The sequence below is a fragment of the Alligator mississippiensis genome, chromosome 13 (genome assembly GCF_030867095.1).
Source record: "Alligator mississippiensis isolate rAllMis1 chromosome 13, rAllMis1, whole genome shotgun sequence".
Lineage (NCBI taxonomy): Eukaryota > Metazoa > Chordata > Crocodylia > Alligatoridae > Alligator > Alligator mississippiensis.
In genome coordinates, this window is record NC_081836.1 from 55,316,499 (window position 1) to 55,344,394 (window position 27,896).

At 50.3% G+C, this 27,896-nt stretch overlaps 2 protein-coding genes across 3 annotated transcripts; one reads left to right on the forward strand and one right to left on the reverse strand.

Annotated features, from left to right (window-relative positions):
- Nucleotides 1-378: 378 nt before the first annotated feature.
- Nucleotides 379-14,135, forward strand: LOC102558964 (melanin-concentrating hormone receptor 1). Of its 2 annotated transcripts, XM_059716920.1 has the most exons (3): nt 379-4,968; nt 5,093-5,247; nt 9,009-14,135. In XM_059716920.1, the coding sequence occupies exon 3, from the start codon at nt 9,020-9,022 to the stop codon at nt 10,040-10,042; it is 1,023 nt and encodes a 340-aa protein (XP_059572903.1). In that variant the 5' UTR covers nt 379-4,968; nt 5,093-5,247; nt 9,009-9,019; the 3' UTR covers nt 10,043-14,135. The 2 variants fall into 2 exon arrangements, with proteins under 2 accessions (XP_059572903.1, XP_059572902.1); XM_059716919.1 differs by having other exon boundaries at nt 379-5,247.
- LOC102558733 (B9 domain-containing protein 1) lies at nt 12,465-27,668 on the reverse strand. Its single transcript, XM_059716921.1, has 7 exons — nt 27,559-27,668; nt 23,915-23,983; nt 22,639-22,750; nt 21,116-21,212; nt 19,515-19,577; nt 14,785-14,852; nt 12,465-14,602 (listed from the first exon to the last, which is right to left on the reverse strand). The coding sequence occupies exons 1-7, from the start codon at nt 27,622-27,624 to the stop codon at nt 14,457-14,459; spliced, it is 621 nt and encodes a 206-aa protein (XP_059572904.1). The 5' UTR covers nt 27,625-27,668; the 3' UTR covers nt 12,465-14,456.
- Between the last annotated feature and the right edge of the window lie 228 nt (nt 27,669-27,896).

A 27,896-nucleotide genomic window follows, 5' to 3' on the forward strand; every position in this document is an offset into this window, starting at 1 on the left:
TGCAGCCCAGGGCTCTGCCAGTCGCCCCCCAGCTCCTCCAGCATGGGGCTGGACTGGGGGCACGGCCCCGATCCCCGTCTCCTCCCATGCCTGCTTGTCGCCGCGGCAGCCCCCGGCGCCGGCTGCATGGAGAGCAGTACGCAGCCCCCTCCGTATCCTCTTTGCCATGGCAACGGGGTTGCTAGGGATGAGCAGCCTTTAATGGGATGAAGAGCCGTTTCAGCAGGAAGCCGTTGCAGGGCACATGGGGGGGACGGCGGGCACCGGGGCATGCTGGGGATGGGATGGGATGGGATGGGATGGGGGTCACCCTGCAATGGGCCCATATAGCGGTGGGTTTGCACGGCATATAGCTCAGCAGTGTCCTAGGCTCCGCGCTGCCTGTGGAGGCTTCATAGATGGGGGGACGCTCTGCTCCGGCGGCTCTGGCCTGCAGCTGACTTGGCCGAGGGGGGTCTCCCTCCTGAGCCGCTTGCAGCCGTCCAGCCCGGTGAGTCTGGCCCGTGTCCCCAGCTCCGCTCTAATTGTGCCGATAAGATGCTCCGTCACTTATTCGTCGGCTGGGCCCGGCGTGCTGTGCTCTCAGTGCCGCGGCGGCTGCGCGTTGCTGGGCTCTCCGCCAGCTCCGGCGCTGGTCTCCACGTGCTCCAAGTATCTACCTGCGCCCAGCTTTATTACCTCTGTGCCTCCGGGGCTCAGTAGTCATGGCAATAGCAGAGGCGCTGGCGTGGCGATGGGTCTCCAGGGCGTGCATGCGACAGTGCTGGCGTGCACACGGTGCCTGGGGCTGCAGTGCAGGGGGGCAGCACGGCATGGCAGCCGCCGCATGGCTCGTGCACAGACTGCTGGCGTCTGGCATCCGCCTGGCTAGGTGGAGGGAGGGCCGGGGGGGGATGAAATCCTCTGGTCCTGCAGGCCCCATCGTGAAAGAAAGGCCTTCAATAGAAGGATGCTGAGTGCAGACAGGCGTGGGTCTCTGGTGCCGGAGGCATCCTGGGCTCTCTACATGCCAGATGTGCATCGGTGACTGGCCCTGGGCTCTGCCACTGACCTGCTGTAGGACCTTGGGCAAGTCACTTCTTGCTGGGCCTTCCCTGCGCTGACCCTTTGCTTAGCCTGTCAGAGTTTGGGGCAGGGTGATCTCACTATAGATGTGTGCACGCCTTGCATGCCCGTGCTCCTGTCTCCTTTGTGGCCACATGGTGCTAGCATCTGCTAACTACTACTGTGGTTGGAGCACCTGCCTGGTTTCTATTGATGTGGCTCCCCTGCCATCCCAAGCTGCATTTCCCCCCCATGCAGGGGAATGCCCCATGCTTGGCTCGTGGCCTGGCTTTGGCTTTGTTTCATCATGGAGGCATTGCACGTCATGGACACGTGGCCCATCACGGACACATCGTGTGTCCCATCACGGACACATCGTGTGTCCCATCGTGGACGCATCGCACGTCATGGACATGTGTCCCATCACGGACACATCGTGTGTCCCATCGTGGACGCATCGCACGTCATGGACATGTATCCCATCACGGACACATTGCGTGTCCCATCGTGGACACATTGCACGTCATGGACATGTGTCCCATCACGGACGCATCGCACAAGGGGCTTGCAGGAGCAAAGGGCAAGGTGCCCATCTCATGTTCGTGTTCCCTTTGATCCGCACTCCCCATTTCCGGAGGCTCTCCCGAGTGCTTCAGACACCTGGAGTCCTGCTGCACTTCTCCTGGGGCTCGTTTGGGGATGAAGGGGATGAGGGAGGTCAAACCCTGGTGGCTTTGCTGGTTTTCACCTGCCCTGGGGCAGGGACAAACCCACCAGGGCCTCACTGGGAACGCTGGCTAAGTCAGCCCTGAAATGACCCCCTAAAACCTGCACCCGCACCTCGTGCCTTGGGCCAAGCTGCATGGCTCTGTGCCCTCGTGAACAGCCTCTCGCTGGGGGTGCTCCGGGCTCCTGGCATCCAGGCTGCAGGGTGCAGGGGCAAAGATGGATCTGGGGCCCTTGCTGCCACGTGGCGTGGCTCTGAGCGAGCTGGCACGTGGCAGGGGCTCAGCAAAGCCCCAGACGCCAAGCGAGCACATGGGCGTTCGCTCTCATGAACCCTGCCCTGCCACAGCTGGGTCGCTGTGCTAGCTGCTTTCAGAAGGGGCTGCCGCGTCCCTGTGCTGTGGCACCTGCAGTTCAGATGTGTCCTCGGGCCTTGACCGTGCAACGGAGAGCTGGGCGCAGCGCCTGGCTCGGACGATGCCAGCCTGGCCCTCGAGGCTCCAGCGGTGCCTCGAGGGGGCTCCCAGCCACGCTAATGGCCTGGGCCAGGCGCTATTCCCCTGGCACGTGGCGTCCGGCTCGGCGGCAGCCATGCAGGCTGGTGGCTGAGTGGGAAGCTGGAAAGTTTAAACTTACGGCTCCCTAGAGAAGGGCCAGAGGGTCACGCAGTGCTCGGGGCACCCCAAACAGCCGGGCCCCTGCCCCCCAACACGCTGTGCATAGCCCAGCCCACGAATCCAGCTGTTAGCACCTTTGCTGCTGAACCGTGCAATGGGGCAAATGTGATGTCTTTTATTAGACCAATTAAATAGTTGGAAAAATTGTTCTTTGCAAGCTTTCGGGCGCAAACCCCCTTCTTCAGGCTGAGGGAGAGTCTTCTTTAGACCCTCTGGCTTCAGAGCAGGGGCTGGAGCCCATGTCTCCGTTCTCTGGTGCTGGCATCCAGCAAACAGCCTTGCCCGGCGAGCTTGGCACAGCTCTGCTTGAGGAGCCCTACGGCCTCGGGGTTTGGGAAGCAGCTGCTCAGAGGGCTCCCTCCCTCCCTCCCTCCCTCCCTCCCAGGGGTACGTTGCATCCCTCTTTTACTCCGATGCCGGTGAACCCCAGTCGGGGCACGCGGGTACAGTGATGCCTGCATCCCGCTGTGTCTGCGGCCCTTGCAGCGCAGCCTCTGGGCCCAGCCAAGTGGATTCAGAAATGATCCCCAGGGCTGGAGCCTGGGGGTGTGTTGTGGGGGTCTCTCCTGTAGCGTGGTGTCCGAGCCGTCTGACTGCGTGATGCATGGCACAGGGCAGGGAGCAGAAAGCAGAGCAGCATGTCAAGCAGGGAGCAGAAAGCAGAGCCCAGGGAAGGGATTGTGGCAGGACTCGGAGGAAGCGTAGGGCTAATTCGTGGCACATGGGGTGCCCCTCTCAAGCGGTCTACATTCGTGCTGTCCTCATTCATGTTGGCCTCTCCCTGGCAGGGGCTGCCTGTCCATCATCCCCCCACCGCGAAGTGCCTGGCACAGGGACATGGGTGCTGTGGGTCCCAACCAGGGGAAGACAGGGGTCTCCCGCTCCAGCTGCACCCACTCCCTGTCTTCGAGAGCAGGGTGCATCTCCCACCTGTAGCTCGATGCACGGCTGCGGCAGGCGAGAGCAGTGACGACTGTGCAGAACGTGTCAGTCCCTCGCTGCTCTCTGAGGAGCGACTTGTGCTTCGAGGTGAAGTGCGTTACCTGAGCCGAGCGAGCCGCCAGCCTAGCAGGGGAAGTCTCTGTTGTTCGGAGCTCACATCGCTCTTGCTGATCTTGCTTGTTACTGGCTGCCCGTGCTCCACGCAGCGCGGTCGAGCTCTGCAAGCGGCTCCGTTCAGCAGCCAGACGCACCAGGCACCGGGCAGGAGGGGAGCGGCACCGGGGCTGCTGAGGCCGGCTTTGCAGGTACTGCTCCTTTCTTTCTTTTCTTAGCAGGTGAGGACTTTCTCTCCGCTGTTGGCGAGGGCTTCTCCTGCGTGGCGCCGGGCCTGGGAGCTGCTTGACCCTGTCTTGGTGTGTCTTGTGCCTGTTGCTGAGCGTGACATACATCCCACGTCACCCACGAGAACGGCAACATGCATCCTGTGTCGTCACCCATGAGACCTGTGACATGCACCCTATGTCAGTACCATGCATCCCATGCCACTACCCATGAGAACGGCAGCATGCATCCTGTGTCATTGCCTATGAGAACTGTGACATGGCATCCCATGCGACATGCATCCCGTGTCATCACCCATGCAAACCATAACATGCATCCCATTTCACCACCTGTGAGAACGGTGACATACATCCCGTGTCACCACTCGGAAGAACCGTGACATGCATCCCATGTCATCATCCATGAGACCTGCGACATGCATCTCGTGTCATCACTCGAGACCTGCGACATGCATCCTGTATCATCACCCATGAGACCCGCGATATGCATCCTGTCACTCATTACTCGTGAGAACCAGGACATGCATCCCATGTCATCATCCATGCAAACTGACATGCATCCTGTGTCATCACCCATGGGAACCAGGACATGCATGCCACTCAGTGCACCACAGCCTGCGATCACAGTTCAGCACGACATGGCCCGTGCAGTGATGTGTGGTCTGGTTAGGCGACGATGACCTACGCCCCATGCACACACCGATGCTACTCCCCACCCTGCAGCCTGCTCCGTACCAAATACTTCCTGACCATTGCATGACAAGCCGTTTTGGTTATTCCTATTTTTTTAAATGAAAGCATCGCTTTGTGCGGAGAGACCTGCACGCGAGAGACTGCGGTGCAATGAGTTTGTTGTGGCTTTTGGTTTCCCCGTCAGTCGTTGTTCCTCTCCTTCTCCCTCTGTGAGCATTTTGTGAGCTCTGCCGTGCATGACTATCTGTGCTACGCGGCAGAATAGCGAGTTATAATCACCGGGAATGATGTTTAGGGCTATCGGTGGGCTCAAAGCAGCTCAATGAGCTGCAGAAGAAAGGCCGAGCACCCGGTTGCAGCAGTGCATGGAGCTCTTGTTCGCTCCGCTGGGTTTTTAGAAAGTTGTTTTTCCTACGCTGGATGCTCCAGTAACAGCCGCGGCAGCTGCTGCGTGTCCCATGGAGATGACCATGCCCCAGAGCCGTGTCTCAGCAAGCTGGGGGAGGGCCTGGATGATCTCCCCGTGACAGTGGTGCTTGCAGCAGGTAACGTGTCTCCCTTTCGCTCTCTGCTTCTTTCTCTTCCCGGTCCCATCTCCAGATGCCGGTGTGGTGTGCCGGGGCAGGCTCCGGGCTAGCGTGCTGCTCTTTCACTTTACTTCTGTTACAGCGGGGCCCGAGGACGAGCTCGTTGCTTCCCACCAAGTGCAGCAGCTGCCGCATGACAGACCGAGACCACCCAGCCCCAAAGACGGAGGGCCTAGGAGCGGGGGACAAGTCTCTCACGCAGACAGAAGCCGTGATCCCGGGTCTCCTGCATCCCAGGTGGGTGAGGAAAGGAGTGGGGGTCTCTGGCCAGGCCTGGAGAGGGAGGGATAACATAGGGGTCTGCCTCCGGGGGAGAGTTTCTGGCTGCAAGGGGCTCGCCAGCACCCACTGCTAGGCATGTCTGCACTGCAGATGTTTGCCTACGAAGTGGAGTAGGCATCTTAAAGCTGGCTCGAGCCCCGAGAGCGCAGGGTTTGGCTTGGGGTAACTGCCCAAGCACTTGCCCTGTGTTGCAGGAAAGTTTTAAGGCTTGTGTGGAGGGCTGCAGCCGGGCTGGACCGGGTCCTTGAGGTCGCTCCTTTGAAGCTGTCTTGGGGAGGGCAAGAGGGGCTGGCAGAGAGCACCGCGGTGCCCGTGCTCCCTGGTGCATTGAGCTCTTGGCCCTTCGAGTGCCGGGAAGCTCGAGCAGCTGCAGCCCAGGTGGCTTTTCCTGGTGTCGTGTCAGGTCTGGGGTAAGGGATATCACCTGCTTCTCCACTGCAAAGCCCCTCAGCCTTGTTACTCCCACCCTGAGCTTGTTTTAGAGCTACCTGTAGAGCTGCCCATAGGATGCTCTGAAGTACTGGTCACTGAGTCTGTGTAGCCCAATAAATGCAGCTTTTCCCTCCCTGGCCTGAGCCGGGGCTCATTAAAGTCGTCAGGAGATTTGCTAATGACTTCAAGGGGCTTTGGATTAATTGTTTAGCACTCATGTAGCTGAAGAGGTGAAATCTCAGCCTGCTCCTGGCTGACATCAGTCCTGCACGGACCGCTGAGGTCTCACAACAGCATTGAGGTTAGGCTAGGTGGGAAGCAGTCCACCCAGGGCTCATCCCGGCCCCCGTGAGTCATTAAGCAGTGCCCGAGGGATCGGCGATTTGAAGGCGGGTGGTACGTGCAAGTGCAATGCTGCCACGGGGGATGCTGCCCACGCGCTGGCTTGGGGTCGGGTGTACGGATGGAGAATACCACTGGGTTCACAGCTCTATTAAAACGGGGCTGCACGTGCCGGGTGAGCCATGCTGCTTGCCTCCCTAAACTGGGGATGAATGATGCAAATCAGCAGTCGGGGGCAGCCGGATCTACCAACAAATGCAGGCCAGAGGGAGTTAAAGAGACCGCCGGCTCTGCTCTCTTAACCCCGTCTGGGAGCGACGAACCAATAATGGGTCCACGAGGGAGACGGCGAGCTGTGCGCCGCAGCCTTGCATCGACCGCTGCAGCAAATTAAGCCTCTTCCTCCCCCGCGAGTGGGCTCTCCAGGGCCAACGGGGGCACAGAGTGCCGTGGCTACATGATGTAAAGGCAACGCAGCTAGGCTTTAAAATTGAAGTGTCGTCCCCACTGCCTAGCAAAGGGATCCTTGAGTTTGAAGTGCTGAGGGCAGGTCGTGAAACGGCCCCAGCGTTCGGGTTTGGCACACAAGGCCAGGACTGTCCACCTCTCTCTGTCTGGATGGGAAAGTAGGATGTGCAAGCTCCTTTGTGCCTCCTACTTGCAGGGTGATCTTAGGCAAGTCATTCAGGTCACAACGTTCAGAATTTGGGGTCCTTCAGTTTTTGGGTGCTCAGCGTCAGTGTCTAGCGCTTGATTTTAAGCGCTGCATTTGAACAAACATGTCCCTTTGTTCCCCGGGGCCTCACTTTCCCCGCGTCGGGGCTGAGAAGGGCGGGCCGCGAGGTTACCCACGTGCCAAACGCGGAGCAGGTGTTCTCCGTGCTGTCTCTAGTGCGCCGCACATAAAGGGTTAATGTTCTCCGTCTTTAAACTGCACTTTAATAAAAAGGTATGGACACATGCGTTGTTTTCCCCTCCGTCTGCCAGGGAGCTAATGGTCAAAACGCAGCTCGAAAGCACAAGTGCTGCTGCTAATGATCTGCCAATTGATTTCCAGTCACTGTTCCAGGCTCAGTCGTTGTTTCAGCTCAGGCAGAACCACTGAGTTAATGGCACGCTTCAGGATGATGGCAGACAGTGTTGGGAAGCAGGGGTCAGGGTTTGCTTTGGAAAGCTCTGGCGGGCATGGAAACCCGCTGGGAAAATCCCTGAGTTGCAGGACACAAGAGCTGGCCTCCCACCTGCCCGGCTTTCTGCAAGGCTCGCAGCGTCGGGTTGTCCCGTGGAGCCCAAACCGCTGCTGCATCCGCGCGGACTTCGATGGGTTTAGACCCGGTCTTTTTATGCGGTGACTCACACGGCATGGTGGGCTTCTCCGTTACCTGACTTCAGGGAGAGGGTCTTATGTGCATCGCCGGTGCCACGTCACGGGAACATCCCTCCGCCAGCACAAAAGGACGTATCATGCCCGCGGCCCGTCGCACATGAGTCGAGCCGTGGCCGTGAGGGTCAGCTCAGCGCCAACACCTTGATTCGTGTCCCTCTGAACACTCATTTCAAGCACGCTGCATAAATTAGCGGCCAGAAAAGCACTAACTCATTAGTTCAGGCTTTCCTGCTTCTTAAAACCCCCTTGCCCGTAGTTCGGCAGCAACTCTGAGTTTCTTCATGTCTTTTGCTTGGCTTCCCTTTCTCATGCATTGCATGGCACTCATCTGCCCAATTCAGGAGGTCACATGAAAGGAAGAATGTTTTACTTAGAGAAACCATCATTTCCTTTTTCTTGTCTTTTTTTTAAAAAAAAAGGAATATTTGACAATCATCTCCTGCTCCTGAAAAGGAGAAACACGTTTCTTTTGTGCTGGTCTTGAATCCATTTGAAGGCAATGGTGCATCATAGCTGGCTGCTTAAATGCGAACGCTGTAAAATGTATTCGATGGATCATCGCGCTGTTTACTGTAGATGACTATCGGAGAGAGCTAACAGAGCCCAGCCCTCCTCCCATCAAAGTCAGGGTTGCTCTTTCTGATAGCAGCCAGAGCAGCCCTTTGCACACCCGTGGGAACACGTGCCAGAAGTAGTGCAAACGGTCCTCCTGCCGCAGGCGGATGAGCAGGAAGCGCTGTTTGTACAAGGCGTGACAGGCTGCAGATACAAGCAGCGTCTGCCAGAACAAGCTTATTTTATTTTGATTAACCTGAACTTTTGGCTTTCCGCAGCAGTTCACCTTTCAAGGCTGACTTTCCGCTGGAGCGTCCAATTAGCCCCTTACTCAGGGTCTTACGAAGTGTGCAGGAGGCTGGCTGTGCATCAGCTCAGCCCGCGCTCGTACGCTGGGGGGGGACGGGTGGAAATCCAACGGCCGAGGCTGCCGACTACCAGCCAAGAAGAAAGACTGAAGGTTGGCTCTGTGGGGGGATGGCTTTTGCTATTCTCCTCTGCTAATGACACCCTTGGGAGAGTAGCTATCCTCAGCCTCTGAGAAATTTTCCTAGGCAACATCAGGGTGTCATCGCTTGTGTGCAAGCATGGTTTTGCCGGCCAAGCGGCTGTCCCTGTTCATATCACAGCAATAGTCAGAGGATCATCACGACTTCTTCCCTTATTCCATGTAGGAGCAACCGAGAGCGCTGCCTGATTGCTCTTGCAAGTCTCAAACGTAGGGTAGAAAATAACAGAGGTGAAGAATACCTCGTGCATCTGCTTCCGGGCCGGGGATTGGAGAGCGCGCTGCAAAAATGAGTAGCGGGTTAATTAACGGTTTTCCAGCATCACTCTGGGTTTGATTTCTCAAGTGGAAGTTGAGCTTTGTTCTTGATTGATTAAGGATGGGCGAGAAGCAGTGCCGCAGAGGAACGGCTCAAGCTCCTTCCTTCTCTGCCTCAAGAGGCTCGTGTCCAAGTGACTTTACTTACCATCCTGTCGTTCTTTGCTTCTGCAGGCACCGGCAAGATGGAAGAGCGCAGCAGCGTCGTCCTCCCCGTCATTTTTGGCATCATTTGCCTCGTGGGCACCGTAGGGAACTGCATCGTGATCTACACCATCACCAGAAAGCCCAAGAGGAACCGCAACACGGCAGATGTCTTCATCGTGAGCCTCTCCATCACCGATCTCCTCTTCCTGCTGGGAATGCCCTTCCTCATCCACCAGCTCCTTGGGAATGGCGTCTGGCTTTTCGGGGCTACCATGTGCACCATCATCACAGCCTTAGATGCCAACAGCCAGTTTGCTAGTACTTACATCCTCACGGCCATGTCCATCGACCGCTACCTGGCCACGGTGCACCCCATCCGCTCTGCCTACATGCGTACCCCCTGCATGGCTGCGGCGGTGATCTTGCTGCTCTATCTCCTGTCTCTGCTAACCAGCGTGCCGGTGTTCATGTACAGCCAGCCCATTGCCCTGCCCGGCAGCAAAGCGGGGTGCGGCATCATCTTGCCTAACCTCTCGGTGGATATCTACTGGTACACGCTGTATCAGTTCTTCCTGGCGTTCATCTTTCCTCTCTTGGTCATCTGTATCGTGTACCTGAAGATACAGAAGCACATTTCATGTGTGGTGTTACCACTGCCCCAGAGGGACTTCAGGGCCAGGACTAAGAAAATCACGCGGATCGCGGTGACCATCTGCTCCGCGTTTTTTGTGTGCTGGGCACCCTATTATATACTGCAGCTGGTTCATCTCAAAGTCACCCAGCCCACCACTGCCTTTCTCTACGCCTACAACGTCGCCATCAGTCTCGGTTATGCAAGCAGCTGCATCAACCCATTCATCTACATCGTGCTGAGTGACACTTTCCAAAGAAACCTGGTCAAGGCCATTTGCCCCGGGCGCCCGGTCAGGAGAGGCAAGAGGCGCTCCGCCGGGAAAGTCAGTCCCTCCGTGAAACTAAATTCGGGGCCACATCAGGAGACCTCGCTGAGCTTGACGTACTCTCACAATACTGACAACTATCTCACGGTCTCGGTTCCTTAAAGCGGCCGGGCTTAAACTCAGCAAAACCGCGATCAAGCTGCAGAGAGCACACTGCAAGATTGTAGGCCTTTTTGCGGGGGAGAAGTATGGTGGTGACTGGCTCACGCGGGACACAACTAGGGGTACGAGGGTGAATTTAAGAACGAGACTACTTAGGCTGAAGAGTTCCTACCAGCGAGGAGCTTCAAGACGGTGGGAGATTTTAATAAGGAATGCGGTGGAAGCCCCATCCATCGCCTGAACTTCTGCCACTTGCACTTGATTTGACTGAGCATGCATGGGTTCATTGCCGGGAAGGCTGCTGCCCGGGAAGAGAACATCTAAATGACGACACAGCCCTTATTTGCCTCTGATTTCCATCATCTTGGTGGTATTTTTTTGTGAACGGAAGCCGAATAATTCAGTTTAAGGAGAATGTGTTCTTCTGATGCTGCTCCCTTTGTTGGTGACGACGTAGGTGTTATAAATGTCACTGTTTTGGATGGGCACAAGCATTTGGCTTAAGGTCAACTATCTGGCTGGCTGGAAGAGATTTCCCTATAATAAAATAGATGCTTGGGGTTATTGCCACATAGGAAACCTTGTGGCAGGAGTGGGTAGGAAAAGGTTTGTGGGAAAAGGGAAAATTATCCAATAAATAAAGCCAGGGGGCTTGTTACAGGTCCCAGGGGTATGCAGAGCAGGAAAGTATGCCAGAGGGCTTCTAAATTAGGGCTATATATAATACGAATCCTTTCAATGGCAGTAGGTTTGCAGTAGATGCAAACCTGAGAGCAGCAAGGTTTCTCGGAAGCTACCACTACCTTCGTTATTAAGGATTTGGTTTCTAGGGCTCGATCGGTCACCCTCCTCCCTGCTGGGTGTGACAGCGTGGTCCTCTCCTCGCTGCGTTATCACCGCAGCCGTGCAGGGGGTACGCACGTAGGTTTGCTCCCCTTTTTTGTAAGGGAATATGGCTGTACCCTTGTCGCCGCGCTCGACTTCCTCAAGACTTCTCTGCTGTTGCAGCGGCAGGGCCTTGGGATACCCAGGTCTGTTCTGCTTTTTTATGTGGGCAACACCACCGAGTGTTTGAATTTTGTTTTCACGCATGTCTTGTGGAGCACATGCACGGGTACGCGAACGGAAACAGGAGATTTTTTTTTGATAGACAACTGCCTGAAAAGGCAGGGGACTCTTGCTTTAGGTCTGCTATAGGTGTACACACAGCTGCACTTGCTTTCCGTTCGTGTGGAGGCAAGAGCAAGCCCTTCCCTGGAAAACGGATGTGCTGATTATGTACCTCAACAGTGACCCTTCGTGGCAGATGAAGGCGTGACAGCGGCAGCCTGCTGGCAAATCGTCCAAGAACAGCACTGGTGTTTGCTGCTTGCCTAGCACGGGAAGCACATGCGGTGTGGTGTAATAGGTGAACCGTGCTAGACGGTGCTGGGAGATGATTGAAATACGGACATGCACAATGAGCGTCCCGAAGGAAGTGGGACCATCTTAAACATGCCACCCAGGATGCCCAGAGTCCCTGGTAGGGAAAAGGGACCCAGGTAACAGGCAAAAATGTGGCCAGGTCAAACCCCTGTCCCTACGGTACCTGATGATCTTGCGAGGTCCCTTCCAGCCCCTTACTATCTATGAATCTATGGATCCACATGCTTTGTCTTGAAGGTTTTTGCAGCTGTTTTCTTTTAAATATCTGTGGAATAAAGATTAAATCTATTCCAGTTTAGAGCTCCTAATGCCTGAGTGTTGCCAGCATTGAGAGTTATGTCATTCAGTGACATCCCATTTATATAGGGTCTGTGGGGCCAAATGGGGAAAGCGCTCTATGCCCTGGAAATGGAGGCACCCTGAAGAAGAACAGAAAAGACGGAGGAAGAAGAACCAACGAATGCACAAACAGCCAACATCAAACTACTGCGTTAGAGCGGGCAAGCATCGTATAAAGGCTTGTGTATCAGCACCACACAATAAAAGCTATTTCTGCATAAAATCGCCGCACGTCTGCGAGAGTAAAGTTTAGGTTTTAATCTTAGTTTTGTAGATTTTTGTGCACGGGATAACCGTCATGCTGTTTTGCTCTCATTTGAACTGAGGTTAAGTCATCCCAGAGGAGTAAAAATCTCCAGCGTGTTGCATTTGAGCTGTTCCACGTTATTTAACTCTGCTTTTCACGTACGTCAGATCTCGTCTACTTCGGTAGTGGTTATTACAGCCGTTATTACCACGGTAACCAAATCTCTCCCAATTATTCTTTACAAGAGGAAAAAAAAAATCCCTCTCCTGTTGGCTGGGATGAAAGCAAGAGTAGTCGGTGCCTGAACTAATTAGTCACGGAGAAGGGGCAGTATGGTGTAGCCAAAGCACCAGGTAGAACACGTTCATTAAATCATACAGAGTGGATGAAAAGGAAGAAAAAGACCAAGAATTAATATATGAAAAAGTAATTTATGGAGAACGCACTTTATAAAACCATTCATTGGCCATACAAAACATACTAGGGAACAGAAAAAAATTCCAAGATGCTTTATATTAGCTTTGCAAACTATATTTCCAAATAAAGTGTTCACGTGGACTGCTCTATAGCATGAGGAACTAGAGTACTACCAGCAGTGCTCTTTGTATAATACGTACGTACGCCGAATGTCCGGTACTTTTTGTTTGTGCTGTTTTTTAATGTGTCTGTGATTTCCATAGGGGACAGGGATCACGTTAAATCTGGTCTTCTAGCTTTTGAGACCAAACTTTGCAAATCTGCATGCCCAGAATTTACTCAAACTGACTGAATTATCTCACAGTGGATTTTACACACTCACCTCAGGTACAAAGGGCACAAGATGATCTTGGATTAACACATTTCCCTGAGACAGAAAAAGCAGCACAGAGGACACAAAGAGAAATGTTTGTACTTGGTTTTTTCCACTCCAAAGGCAGAGATCGCTAGTCCTGGCTTACAACAGGACTCACCGAAAAGCATCAGGAGACGGCATCAAGAGAAGCTCTGCAAAACGAAGGTCGTTTTCAGCGCCTTCATACGGCAGACCCCTGAGCCCAGGGAGCAGTCACTGTGATGAGCTGAACAAGCACTGCCCAACCCCAGGGAGAGAATTAAGGAGCGGAGAAAAGCCTGCCTGTCAAATTCAGTGCGGTTTGATTATTCTCTTTACCGTGCGGGCCAAGTACAGAAAGCCACGGTGTAATTCCAGGGTAAACAAATACACCTCCATCAAAGCCCCTCTTCTGTCTGTTGATCTTGCCCAGGCGGTAGAATGAGGTATTGCAGGGGCTGCATCGGCAGAAGCCCGGGGCCATCATCCGAGAGTTATTGCTTTGTAGAGCTGGGCCGACGGGAGAAATGTCTTTGGCACAAGTGGACAGAGCGCAGACTCCAAATGGACACGCGGGGAGAGAGATGTGGCCTGACCGCTACCCCTGCGGCATCTACTGCCCTTTGGGGTAGAGGAGTGCTCACTGCTTGTGGCTGTGCCCATATCCTGTGCGCTTGGACTGTATTTGCCTTTTCCCAGATCCTCACCCTCGCTGCACGTAAATGAGATTGAAGAGCTTGCAGCAAGGACACGCTGAACACAGTGAATTATTCCCCCCCCCGGAAAATGAAACACTTAGAATTTCCTTTGGGCTTGATTGGGGAAAAAAAATCTGGAAATGGGAAAGCAATGTAAAAAAATCTGGAAATGGGAAAGCAGTGTGTGCGTGTGTGCGTGCGTGCCCAGTACTTGTTTTAAAAGCAAAAGCCAAATTGCTCTTGCTGATAATTTTGGGAGGATTTACTTTTACAGTTTATTCAATATCTTAGTCACAGGCAACTTCTAAAGCACTGAAATGGGATTATAATGGAAACCTGCAATAGCTGCACAAACAAGAAACACTGCCGTGGTAGAGGAAAGAGCGTAAGTGTTTCATTAAACATTCTCAGGCTCCCTTTCTTTTGAAGGTATTTCAATCTGGATTTCATACGACTATTATAAAAGCATTAGTAAATGGCTTTGGGTTCGTGCTAATGTTCTGAGTATGAGGAAACCATTTAACAATGTAAAAACATGCATTTCTGTAAGTAAATAAAAATGTACAAAAGGTTCTTTTACAAAAAGTGTTTTGTTATGCACCGTGTGTCTTGAAACTGCTTACAGTATTTTAAAATGATAACCATTTACTAATCCAACAGCATTAGGATTAATACACATTTTCAAAAACCCTGTATGCTTAACACGTTGCACTGCGTTTTGTACGTACGTGCGATATAATATCATACAGAGGCCAAACGGGCTGGAGTTTATTCGGAAAGTAGAGCTCCAGGCAAAACTTTCTAAGAACAGGAAGTCATTCAATTCCAGCGGAAGAACAGAAGTCAGCGTGGGCAGTCACTCCCGTTAGTGTCTTGGGAAAGCTCCTGTCTACTTTAATATTTATGAATCCCCTCGGTCAGAGACATTAGGGAAGGGTTCTGCATGTCACTCGGGCTTACGTCGTAACCTAACTTCTTCATGTCTTTAGTCACCACGTTGAAGGAAATGGTCACAAAGCCTTGGGAACGCACCCTGGTCACTAGAAATAGGAGGACACAATGTTAGCCAGCAAAGCGCACTGAAGAGTCATTACAGCCCCCCCCAGAATACCTGCATGGAGCTGTTCTCAGCATGCTCAATTCACTCGTGAAGTTTTGGCAAACAAAAGAAAGGCCAATACCGGCACATGGGAAGCAGGGACTGAAACTCCCGATCATTTACCTTCTCGTCCTTCTCCCTGGGCGACCACCCTTGGGTCGGTGAACTCCGGACGCCTTCCTGTGAGCCAGCTGGGAAAAAAGAGAAAAGAAAGCTATAAACGGATTGACCACACTGTTTTACTGACGTAAGTCAGCACCGGATCAGCTCCACTGGCTGCGTCTACACGTTGCCACGTTTCAGCATTTCCTTTTTGAAGAGCTAACGTGGCGCAGTAACGGTCCGTGCTGTGCCATGCGGGCGGCGCAGGCTTAGATTTGCCTGCTACGTTGCCGTAGTGGCGCGCTGTAAGCGGGGAGCGCACGCCGCTACAGTGACGTAGCAGGTGATCACGCGTAGGCCGTTGTAAGGCAATGTGCCCACCGAATAGGACCTTGGGGAGCAGTCTCACAGAAATGAGACTACTTGTAGAGTCAGAAGCTGCTAATCGGGATGAGCTGGGAGCAGGATGAGCTGGGAGATCACAATTAAGTCCTAAAGATGTGCGTGCTATAGCTAGGGAATGCTTAGTTTTCTTTGGAGCTTCTTGGTACAGCCCAAGTAAAGCGAAGCTTGCATCTGACTGCCATTCAGTAATGGGAATCGTACCAGGTAATGCTGTTTCTATTTTGACTGAACTACAACGGAAGAAATGCCGAACCATTTACTGGTAGGAAATGCTCCTGGCTCTACTCAGCCCTGAACTGTTAAACCCTATGTATGATCTAGTGTCTATTTGCCCAGCTGTGTCATGATGTACCTGTAAAAAAGTTATACTGACAGTGCCATAAAAGGCCATAAAAAGGTTAAAAAAACCTCTCTCAAGAAGTAAAGACTGTAGGAAATCATTCCTGTTTGTCTGTATTGAACACGCGTATTTGATGCAGTACAGTTTATATAGTTCAGTGCCAGAAATTTTCTGTTGGGAAAGACGAGAAGTGACTGCGCTACCCTGATTATACTACGTTAATGCATTTATTGAAGCATATAGAGGCTAAACTTAAAGCCGACAGAACGACCCTCCAACACATATACGTGCATGCACACCTACCTACCTACCTATCTCTATTCCTACTTCTACAAAGCCATTTTGCCTCTTATCTCCTTGCTGTTCACTATCGAGCTCCTTAACCATTTCAACAAATATTCCTGATCATTCCACCAGGTGTTTCTGTCCTATCTTGTAATTATGTTTCCTCTCTTGCTGGATGTAATATCAAGCAAAACTACCTCTGGGCTCTTGGACACCAAACAGACAAAAGCTTTGGGACTCTCTGACTTGCTTTCAAGGCATCGTTGGGCCCTTTTAAGTGGGATTAGCCTAAAATTGCCATTTTTATGGCACATTAAGGGTATATGTCCACATGTGCATGCCCTTTATGCACCTTAAAAATGGTGATTTTAGGCTAACTCTGTCTAAATTTGATACCTGTTTAAAGCAATTACCAATTTAGGCTGGCATAGCTAAGTCACATTATCCCACGCGTAGATGATTAATGCGCATTAGCACGGCTACATGCGAGCTAATGTGACTTAGCTATGCCAGCCTAAATTTAATGCGTCTTAATGCACATTAGCTTGTCTACAAGTAGATGTGCACCTAAATTGGCTTAATGTACCTTAAAGGCACATTAAGTTTAGGCACGTGTAGACACGTCCAACTGACTTTCATATAATTGGACATTTCTGGTATTTAGACATGGTCATTTCCTTGAGAGAAGCAATGATTTTTGGAGTGTGAATGATGGACTCTTTGCTAAGGAGAGCCAGCTGATCCTCTGCCAGTATGCTTCATCCATGCAAAGACAGCAGTGGAAAGGGACCTCGGCGTCACAGTTGACTCCAAGATGAACATGAGTCGTCAATGTGACGAAGCGATCAATGAGGCTTACCGCACTTTATCATGCATTAGCAGATGCACGATGAACAGGTCCAAGGAGGTGATGCTCCCCCTCTGTGCGACACTGGTCAGGCCGCAGTTGGAGTACTGTGTCCAGTTTTGGGCACTGCACTTCAAGAGGGATGTGGAGAATCTCGAGAGGGTCCAGAGGAGGCTCGAATGGTCAGAAGACCGCAGGCCAGGCCCTAACAGTGAACAAGGATAGCAGTGTCTGGGGCTCAAATGGTTTCTTGGCACTCTTCTTGAAAGTGGCGGGCACGTTTTGACCACCTCTGGCTCGTTTCAATCCGTGTCTTCCATCTCTCACCATTTGTCATTAGCACAGATTTGGAAACAACCAGTCAGCGGAGAATACAGTTTGCTTCCCCACTTCCGGTGCTCAATTTATCGTTATCAGAATATCACCTGCCACATTACAGGGGGGAGGGAGGGCAGCACAGAGATCAATGAATATTAAGTGAATATGGTTTGTCCCTGATGTCGCTACACAAAATGTCATATAAATGACAAGAAGATTAGGATTGTAAATGGAAAAGCTGCAGAGAAGCAATGCAATACAGCTTGCACCTTTAAAAAAAAATCATTTCAGGTTTAATAATGATCTAAAAGCACTCATTCACCACTTACTGCTGTATCTGTTCCTGTTTAGTTTAGAATAGCCTGCCTTACTAATTGCTATCAGAAAATGATTTTTTTCAGCCTTCTTAACCTCATTAAAAAAAACAAACATCATTAAAAAACCAAACTGCTGATTACGACCCTGATCCTGCTGACCTCTGTACCCACATGAAACACAGGACGGATCAATTTGCAGGAAAGATTTCAGAGACCTGGAAAAAAGTGTCAAAAAATGAGAGGATGAACAGGGCTGCAGAGCTGGGAAAACTCTTACTGTTGTACTGGCGTAACAGGCAAAGTCTTCACTGACGATATGGGGAAACGTGTTGTGCTGGGAAGAGTATAACCATACAGAAAGACTTGTTTGTCACCCTGAAAAGCTTCCAGTTTAATTAAAAGTAGAGGACAGTGTTGGCATGAGAACAAATGGGTACGAATTGGTTGCAAATAAATTTAAAAACTGGAGGAAGGTTTCTGACTAGCAGAGGAGGGAGATCCTGGAACCGACCATCTGATATAAGTAGTGGGGGCAAAACAACCAAACAAAATACCCCTGCAATTGGTTTTGAGATGCAGCTTAATAAATACATGAATGACGTTATATAGCAGAGCTGCCTGCGGACTGGACTCGGTGACCCAGAGGTCCTGTGCAGCCCTATATCCTGTCCCAATACAGTGCACCTCAGAAGTTATTTCTCAAGCAAGAAGTTACATTAAAATGGGACCCGTTTAAACAACAGAGGGTTGTAAGCCAAACTGATGGGAGCTGAAACATTACTTTTTAAGGTTCGCATCATACCCTCATCTTACCTCTACAGCTTTCACTATGAAACAATTCATATTAAAGCTTCAGCAACTGTGGGACAATGGCCAATATTCAGTTTTAAACTTCCTGCCTTCTGACAAATATCTTTTGACATACATTTCATGGCTATTCAGTTGAGTATGTATATGAGAGAGGGAATACTGGGACTGTTCCTAATCACCTTCTCCAAGTGCTTAGAAATGGCTTCTTTGAGGACCTGCTCCATGATTTTTCTGGGGACTGAGGTCAGGCTGACTGGTCTGTATTTCCCTGGATCCTCCCTCTTCCCTTTCTTCAAGGTGGGCACTATGTTTGCCCTTTTCCAATTGTCCGGGATCTCCTCCAATTGCTAGAGTTTTCAAAACTAACGGCCAGTGGTTCTGCAATCGCATCAGCCAATTCCCTCAGCACCCTTGGGTGCATCTCGTCGGGCCCGATGGACTTGTACATGTCCAGCTTTGCTAAATAGTCCCTAACCTGTTTTTTCACCACTGAGGGCTGGTCACCTTCTCCCCAAACTATGTGGCTTGGTGCAGTAGTCTGGGATTTTTGTGCATCAGAATCAGTAAAGTAGTTCCTACTAATTTAAAAGGGTGTCCCTTCCTCTAGAAATGTTCCAAGGAAGACCAAATTCCCCAACAGTTCTGACTTTAGCATTCATCATCTTCTACCATGATGGAGCGTAAAAGAAGAGAGGGAGAAGACTTACTTCCTTAACAAAAAATTAAGTGTAAAAAAAAAAAAGGCGTTGTTGCTATTCAAGAAAAATGAACTAATAATAAGCAATATAGTCAGACCTTCATACTCAGAATATGAAAATGTTCCCTGGTGCAATGATTTAAATATATTTTTAAAACTTTTTATGCCGTACTTAATATCCTGTGTCTTCATAATGATCGTTTTCATTCTGCACTAGTCCCTGCACCAGATGTTGCTGAACTACATGAAGAAAAATAAGCGCAATACTTGCGCAAATCTATGCAATGAAGACATTAATGTGCTTCCTTCAGTTCTGCAAATGAAGTTATTTCAGTTGATTTGCAAAAATGCCATCACTGCAACTGCTATTTTTTATTTTTAGGAGCCTTAAAGAGGAAAGGAATATGTGGCACTTTGTCTTTGATAATCATTTAGTGGCTAATTTTTGAGCAGTTATCCCTCCCTATTGACAGGAATATAGCAAGTACTCTTCCAATTACTTGGGCTACAAAAAGATGAAATTACACAATATTACTCTAAGAAGACTGATAATGTAAAATGTTAAAGGAAGCATCTGGACAGAGAAAGTCACAATTTCAGCTAGTTACCACGTGTGATCATGAAAATCAGGACGCCATGCTTACCCTTCCCCAAACCTTATGCACAAGATGAGGAGTGGGAGACACTATCAAAGTCTTTACCCATGGGACTAATATCACCTTTAATTATTACCTTGTGAATTTCTGCAGCTTTGATGTCGATTCTGGAACAAACATAGCAATCGTTCGTTCGTGCCTAAAGAGAAGTGACAAAGAAACAGAGGTTATTTCCGAAACGCGCTCATAGCAATGTCTAGTACGTCTATATTTACTGTGGTAACAAAAGTTCAAATATGACTTTAAAAATAAAGTGCACGAGGGACCTGTAGTTCATGAACACAAAAGAGTTTATTTACGTGGAGAAGCCTGCATGAGAGAAGCAGCTTCCAGCAGGTGCACTTCCCTAAAGACAGGTGAAAGGGTTGAACGACTCGCAGTGAAAATTCAGTCTTCAGCTGCCCTGCCTTTACACAACCTAAGGGCAATGGGAAGGTAGCGCATGCAAAGCTTGAGGGTGCACTTCACGCTATTACCCTTTATAGATACATATAGTGCACACAAAGGGTGAAATAGCTTACTTCACTTTCAGTCATTTGTGTCCACACTCACAGGCAACACAGAGTAGGCACGGCGCTCTAAATACAATCTGTAGCTTACTGCACATTGACTTCCAAGTGCAAACAAGTCCAAAATTAGAAGCTATGCTAAATTCAAAGCCTCAAGGCTAAGCGTATGTCCATGCTGCAGGTTAGAATAGGGATTCACAGAAATTTAGGGCTGGAAGCGAGTTTGTGAGATCGTTGGGTCCAGCCCCCCTGCTCTGGGCAGGAAAGACCGCTGGGGTCAAATTAACCCCTGCAAGCTGTGTGTCCATCTCCAGGATAGGTGCCCACACCACCCTGCTGGGAGTCTATTCCAGTCTGGTCACATGAACCGTGAAGAAGTTTTTCCTTATATCCAATCTGAAACCTTCTAGGTGTTTATGACCATTGCTCCTGGTTTTCCCTTGGGGCGCTTTGGTGAATAGCTGTTCGCCTAGCCCCTGATGCTCATCCCTGATACATTTGCAAGCTGCTACAAAATCCCCCTGAAGGCTTCTCTTTTCTAGGCTGAACAGTCCTGTATCTGCCAGCTTTTCCTCATATGGCTCGCTCTTGAGGCCTCTGATCATACAAGTGGCTCTTTTCCAGACTCTCACAACCTTCTCCACATCCTTCTTGAAGTTCGGTGCCCAGAACTGGACGCAGTACTTCAGCTGAGGCCTCACCAAAGCCGAGCAGAACAGGAGAATAACTTCCTTAGTTTTGCTTGAGATGTCGGGGTTGATGCATGCCAGAGTATTGTTTGCTCTGCTAATTGTAGCATCACACTGCTAGCTCCGGTATGAAAAGCCGTCTAGTCACAAGAGCAAAGACTTTTGAGCACCGGTGGGCCCCAGGACATACGTGCTACTGCAACAAGACTGCTTCCACGCTACCTTGTTTAGAGCCAACCGGGTTATCTCTACCCCAACCTGCAGGAGAGTATAGACACACCTTCCGTTTTGGTAACTGCAAGCGACTGCCAAGCAATGTATTGCACTCCTATGGTACAGGGAAGTTACAAGGCAGTATTAGAGCATTTGGGGTCCTGAAGCCACGATTTATGTTAAAAAATAGGAACGAGAGAGATGGAATCAAATCCGTTTGGTAAGGAACAGCTGAAACCAAAAGAACAATCAATCATTAAACTCACCTTCCAGGCGTGAAGGGAACATGAACAGCTCCATAACCACGGACAACATCATTTCCAAAGACGTCAGGTCCGTAAACGCTTAATACTATTTGAGGCCCTAAAAATCAAAAAGAAGTTAACTTAAAGGAGTCAGGGTAGGAAAGTGGATGGATTTGGTCTTCTTATGACTTAAATTCATATTCTAATAGCTTGTTGCTATTTAACCGTGCCTGCTAGCAATTAAGAACTGCAGGCCAAAGGAGTCAACTGTGTTAGTTAATTAGATGCATGGAGGAATTAACAGCCAGCGGGTATAGGCAGGCAAAGATCACTTTAAGAGAGTGCTGGCTGTATTATTGCAAAAGTAAATATAGTACAAACTTTACCAGTTTCAAAGAAATGTACTCATTAAGAAAAGGCGATGAAAGCCCTTAAAAGAAATATGGTGCCTGACAGAATACTGGAGTCTACTGGCTTAATTGCCAGAAAAGGTTAAGTGGCGCTCATGCTAATTTAACTCCAAAAGAAACTTCAAAAGCAGACAAAAAAATGAGCTGCCTAAAAGTATCATAAAGAGCAAAAGTTTAACTGGATTCAGCCTAACACAAGGTACACACTGGTCTGCGATGTTGACTTTTTCTTTTGCTTACAAGGGCAAAAGATGACAGGCAGAACTGTGCATGTTTCTTTACTTGGGGGGCCATTCCAGCACTTATTATGGAGACCAGCCCACGGCATTCGACCTGGCTTCCAGAGTCACAGTTAGTGCATAACAAGAACTAGTTTCGCAAAGGAACTTAGCAATGCAGTGCTTCTCATTACCAGAGACTAGATCCTGGATTGTCATCCCCCCCCATAGGAAAGTGCCATACCCACTAGTCTAGGGAGCCCATGCTCATTCCTCCTAGTTCTGCCTTCTCCAATGGAATTTTTACTTATTCCACGAGAAGCCGAACAGCTTCTACAGGAAGACTTAGGGCAACTTTCCCCTCCCCTCCCAATAGCTTATAGCCTAGTGGTTAGTCTGCTCTTCTGAAAGGTGAGAGATCTGCTTCAATTCCTTCACCGACTGAATGGCACAACTCCCACATTTGGGATGAATTGTCTAATCATTAAGCTATTAGGAAAAAAACATGCAGTGGCAGCTGTTCCTGTGTAGACCCAGTCCTGCCAAACTTACTTTACAAATGCCTACTGTGTCAGATGGACTGGGTCTCCAAAGAGATAGAAGGATCCTGGCAGGGCTTGGTAGTGCTAGGCACCAGTTACTCAGCCCTGCCAAGACTGATATATGGAGTATGCCTAGAAGTAGATCTTATGGCACCCCCAGGGTTAGGTGGCACCTAAAAGGGGGTTTTGAGGCCTGCAATGTTGGACTTAGGCATGCAGACTGGGAGTTAGAGGGCACTTGGTGGCCTAAGTCCTTTGTGAACCTAGTACCAAGCAACTGCAAGCAGCCACAGATTCATAGATGCTAGGGTCGGAAGGGACCTCAACAGATCATCGAGTCTGACCCCTTCAGATGTTCCCTGAAGTTTACTTACAGCCGTAGGGGTTGGTACTTTTAAAGGTGATGTCAATCGGAAAATTCCACACAAGGGTTTGCTGTGCATCTCCACTTTTAGAGGTGATCTGAGATATTCCCTCTTCCAAACCCTAGTGCAAGAGCATTATACGTTACATACTGTACAAATACAAGACACAAATACCAGGGCATGTTAGAGAATGAAATGCAGATATGCATTTGGGAGGGGGAAAATGGCTTTGCTTGGGTTTCAGATAGACCACAGGCCAAATTTTCAACGAGTCCCTACATGTGGTAGCTTGCTCAACATGCAAGATAGTGCTGTGTGCGCCAACTGATCTACAATTAGAGATCCTCACTGCAAAAGCTGATACCCCATTCACACTGAGTGTGAATCTAAGCCCCAACATTTTATTGACATTTCTAAAAAGCTTTGATTGGACCTAGCATGAAGTACTTTGAATATCTGGACCACAACAAAAAGACGGGTCTAATTAAACCACTAATAGTACACGGGGTATACATGGCGTTATTATTCAAAGTACCACATGAATATTAACAAAACTTTTCTCTTCCTCTTTAAACTCAGAAAGAATAATTAAGCTCGGTTTCTAAGTGAAGGAATAACAGACACAGGAAAGTGAAACAAGAAGACTGAATGGCAATCAAAGATTAACATTCAAGACGCATTAACATGGATGTGCTTCATCAACTAGAGCACTCTCTTCCCAAGGCAATTTAACTAAATATCAGGACTCTAAATACTGGAAGAAAAATCGCCCTTTTTGTACTTACGGAGCAATTTGCATTTTAGCTACATTGCAGTAGCATCCTCAGTCTCATCATGGACAAGACCCTCTCTGTGCAGGGTATGGTACAAACACAGAACAAAAGAAAAGTTTCTGCTGGACGCTGGATTTCTAACAACCCCCATGTGTCTAAACCAGTGGTTCTCGACCTTTTTCCACTCAAGGCATCCCTCATTAGACTCAAGACACCCTGCCATCATTTACTGTGAATTGTGTGGCTTCCCCTCCCGAGACTAATTTATTTATTACAGTGCTTACTTCCTTGCAGAGGGACTGAGAATGGCCAGGCAGGAATAAGCTGAGCCTGTGCTTATACCTTTAAATGACTCTTGGCACCCCAAGGAGCCACAACACCCTGGTTGAGAATCACTGGTCTAAACTGTGAAGTGCAGCACAGGAACGCAGCCAGGAAATTTGGCCTGAGCCTTGTGATAGTTTGAGGAAAACATTGCAGCCAGACATGAAAACCTCAATAAATGTGCTTACCGTGGTGGGCACCCAGTCGTGGCCGTAGACAAAGCAGTACTTGCAGTAGAGATCGTCAAACTCTGGGAACTGGAAGAGAAATCAAACCAAGCGTTGTTATTCTCAAAGGCGCCTTTCGCTATCTTATCCCTGCCTAAAAAAATAGAGGCTGCCTTTCTCCCAGGAGAAAGCCTTTTGTCCCGGGATCCTGCAGACGTACCATTGTCCCACTTTCAGTACCTATGAAGTAGGAAAGATCAAACCTCTCAAATGCAACACCTGCTTGCTGCCTCAGGCTACAAACAGATGCCACATTTGAGTCCGTTTTGATGGATCCCAGTCAAATCCTGGAAGCGGTGTAACCCTTTACGCATGCAGCTTGTCCCTGGAACTTGAATGAGCCCTGAGAGAAAGTGCGGGTCCCTTACTGAATGGGGGAGACAACCTAGTGACAGAGGATGCAGAAAAGTCTGAAGTGCTTAATGCCTTCTTTGCCTCAGTCTTCACACGCAAGGTCAGCTCCCAGACTACTGCACCAGACAGCACAGTGTGGGGAGGAGGTGGGCAGCCACCAGTGGCAAAAGAACAGGGTAGGGACTATTTAGAAAAGCTGGATGTGTACAAGTCCATATGGTCGGATGGGATGCACCTGAGGGTGCTAAGGGAGTTGGCTGATGAGACTGTAGAGCCATTGGCCATCATCTTTGAAAACTCATGGTGATCAGGAGAGGTCCCGATGATTGGAAAAGGGCAAATATGGCGCCACTGTTTAGGAAAAGGAAAAAAGCAGGATCCAGGGAACTACAGACCAGTCAGCCTCATCTCAGTCCCTGGAAAAATCAAGGAGCAGGTCCTCAAGGAATCCATTTCTAAGCACTTGGAGGAGAAGAAGGTGATCAGGAACAGTCAGCATGGATTCACCAGGGGTAAGTCATGTCTGACCAACCTGATTGCCTTGTTTGACAAGGTGACTGACTCTGTGGATGTGGGGAGACCGGTGGATGTGGTGTACCTTGATTTTAGCAAGGCTTTTGATACGGTTTCCCACAACATTCCCGCAGGCAAGCTAAGGAAGTCATGGGCTGGATGAATGGACTGCAAGGTGGATAGAAAACTCGCTGGAGCATCAGGCTTAATGGCTCGATGTCTAGTTGGCAGCCGGTATCAAGTGCAGTGCCCCAGGGGTTGTTCCCAGGGCTGGTTTTGTTCAATGTCTTCATTGACCTGGAAGGTGACATAGAGCACACCTTTGGCAAGTTTGTGGATGACACCAAACTGGGGGGAGTAGTAGATATGCTGGAGGGTAGGACTAGGATTCAGAGAGACCTCGACAAATCGGAGGACTAGAGCAAAAGAAATCTCATGAAGTTGAACAAGGACAAGTGCAAAGTCCTGCATTTAGGACTGAACAATCCCATGCACTGGTGCAGGCTGGGGGTGACTGGCTGGGCAGCTGCTCTGCAGAAAAGGACCTGGGGGTGACAGCGGACAATAAGCTGGATATGAGCCAGCAATGTGCCCTTGGTGCCAAGAAGGCTACCGGCATCCTGGGCTGCGTTGGTAGGAGCATTGCCAGCAGGATGGAGGGCAGTGATTCTTCCCCTCTAGTCAGCACTGGGGAGGCCACATCTGGAGTCCGGTGTCCAGTTTTGGGGCCCCCACTACAGAAGGGATGTGGACAAGTTGGAGTCTAGCGAAGGGCAACAAAAATGGTTCAGGAGCTTGGGGACAGGACTGGTGAGAAGAGGCTGAAGGAAATGGGCTGATTGAGTCTGCAGAAGAGAAGACTGAGGGGGATTGAACAGCAGCCTTCACCTCCCTGCAGGGGGGCTGCAAAGAGGATGGAGCTGGGCTGGTCTCAGTGGGGGCAGATGACAGGACAAGGAGCAACAGGCTCTAGTTGCAGCAAGGGGAGTTCAGGTTAGATATTTGGAAGATTTTTCTCCCTAGGAGGGTAGTAAAGCACTGAACAGGTGACCCAGAGAGGTGGTGGAGTCTCCATCCTTGGGGATTTTCAAAACCTGGCTAGACATTGCTTTGGCTGGGATGCTGTAGTTGGGGCTGGTCCTACTTTGAGCAGGGGGTTGCACTAGCTGTGCCGTCCTGAGCTCCCTCCCAACCCTAACTTTCTATGATTCTACGATCATCTCAGGGAAATGCATGATTTCAAGTTTGTGAACAGCTGACCAATTTATCCTGGGACAAAGCCTTTTATCCTGGCATTCTCCCTTGCTTGCTCCAAGGGCCTTATGGCTAAGGGCAAGCAAAACTCGGGGGCATCCGAACCCCCAGCCTCCGGGCTTGGGTCTGCCATTGGGATGCCCACCAAAGGATTTGGAAACATCTGAAGCCCCAGGTGCAGGTGGAGGATGTTTGCCAGTAGTAGGACCACTTATGGTTCTGCACTCTTGGATTTGGAATTAGTTTTGGCTAATTTGGCCTTGGATACAAATTTTAAATATATCTGTAGGATGCCAGGATTTATTTTATATATATATATAATTTTTTTTATATATATATATATATATATATATATATATATATATATATATATAAAATAAATCCTGGCATCCTACAGATTTACAAGCTCCTCGTCCCATATTAAGCACCTGTCAAGTCTTTGAGGGTAATAAACAGATGACAGGTTTAATCCACGGCTGATAGATTTGACTCGCATTAAAACTGATTCGCCTGAGATTTGACTCACGTTAAAAGATGTAGCTCAGCTGTCTGAACACCAGGGTTAAATGGCAATGAACTTGAATTAGCTGCGAGCGTCCCAAGGCCAAGCATTAATTTGGACGCTTCCTGCGTACTTGATGTGGACGAACGGCCAGTCCCGCTGGGGTTGCCTGAGAAATGCTGAAATCTGAATCTAATCGGTTGTCTAATCAGTAGCCCAGAGGAGCCCTTTCCCCCCGGATGATCGGGGCTAGTTCGAGCTCATTGCCATTACTCTTTGGGTCATGTTACAGACAAGGCTCATTGGGTAAATCCGGTATCTTTTATTAGACCAAATGGAAGACATGGAACAATTTTTCTTTGCAAACTTTCGGGTGCAAACCCCCTTCTTTGGGTCACCGTGCAGCCGGGGTGAGTGCAGGGGTGGGATATGTCTGGGGACAAAGTCCTGGATCGGACTTGCCGTCCAGATGCTTCCCACAGACGTCAAGGGGGCTCATCCCTTTGCATGATCCTGGGAGAAAAGAATTTATCCCGGGGCAAATCCCACCTGGTGGGTAAAACACGCCACCAATAATGGGGTGATGCCCCTCCCACCCTTGCCCCCTGCCCAGGGCGCCCCCTCCACCCTGCTGCCCAACTTGGTGCATGCTCTCTGCATTCCAGCCCAGCAGGGGGCGCAATAGCGCATGCGCTCTGCGCAAGCTCCTCCCCCCCACTCGTGCCCCGCAGAGGATGCAATGACGCATGCGTTCTCCAGGGAACCGGACCCGTGAGCACTAACCCAGCAGAGGGCGCAACAGCGCATGTGCTCTGCAGAGGCTCGGCGTCCTGCCCGGCACAGGGTGCAATGGCGCATGCGCTCTGCGGGGAGTCGGGGACATCAGCCTACAGGGGGCGCCCCGAGGAAGGGGGCGGTCACCCCAGACTCCAACGTGGGGGGGGGGGGGGGTGTAATGGCGCATGAGTGCAGCCGCACTTACCTGGGCGCTCTCGATCTGCCCCGTCACCATGAGTAGGAAGACGCTGGGGCTGGCGGCAGCGGCCATAGCGGCGGGCGGCCCGCCCCGGCTCGTTGCTAAGGGCCGCTGTCGCGCCGCTCCTTAGATACCGGACGGCGAGGCGCAGGGGACACACTTCCTCGCGGGCGGCGCTGCGCCAAAGGGGCGGGGCCAGCGCCGGGGCTGGAGCGCTCTGCCCTGCTGCGGGCTGTCCGGAGCGCTTCGCAATCAAACCCCGCCTGGCTTCGCTTCGCTTCGCTTCGCTTCGCTTTGCTTTGCTTTTCTATAGAAAAAGTGAAACCTGAGCTGGTCCCTTTTTT

Coding starts and splice junctions, on each gene's coding strand:
- LOC102558964 (XM_059716919.1), top strand. CDS start 9,020: ATGGAAGAGCGCAGCAGCGTCGTCCTCCCCGTCATTTTTGGCATCATT.
- LOC102558733 (XM_059716921.1), bottom strand. CDS start 27,624: ATGGCCGCTGCCGCCAGCCCCAGCGTCTTCCTACTCATGGTGACGGGG. Junction 19,578..21,115: donor GTTCCCTTCACGCCTGGAAG/GTGAGTTTAATG, acceptor ACTTCTCTTTAG/GCACGAACGAACGATTGCTA. Junction 14,603..14,784: donor CCAGGGAGAAGGACGAGAAG/GTAAATGATCGG, acceptor TCCTATTTCTAG/TGACCAGGGTGCGTTCCCAA.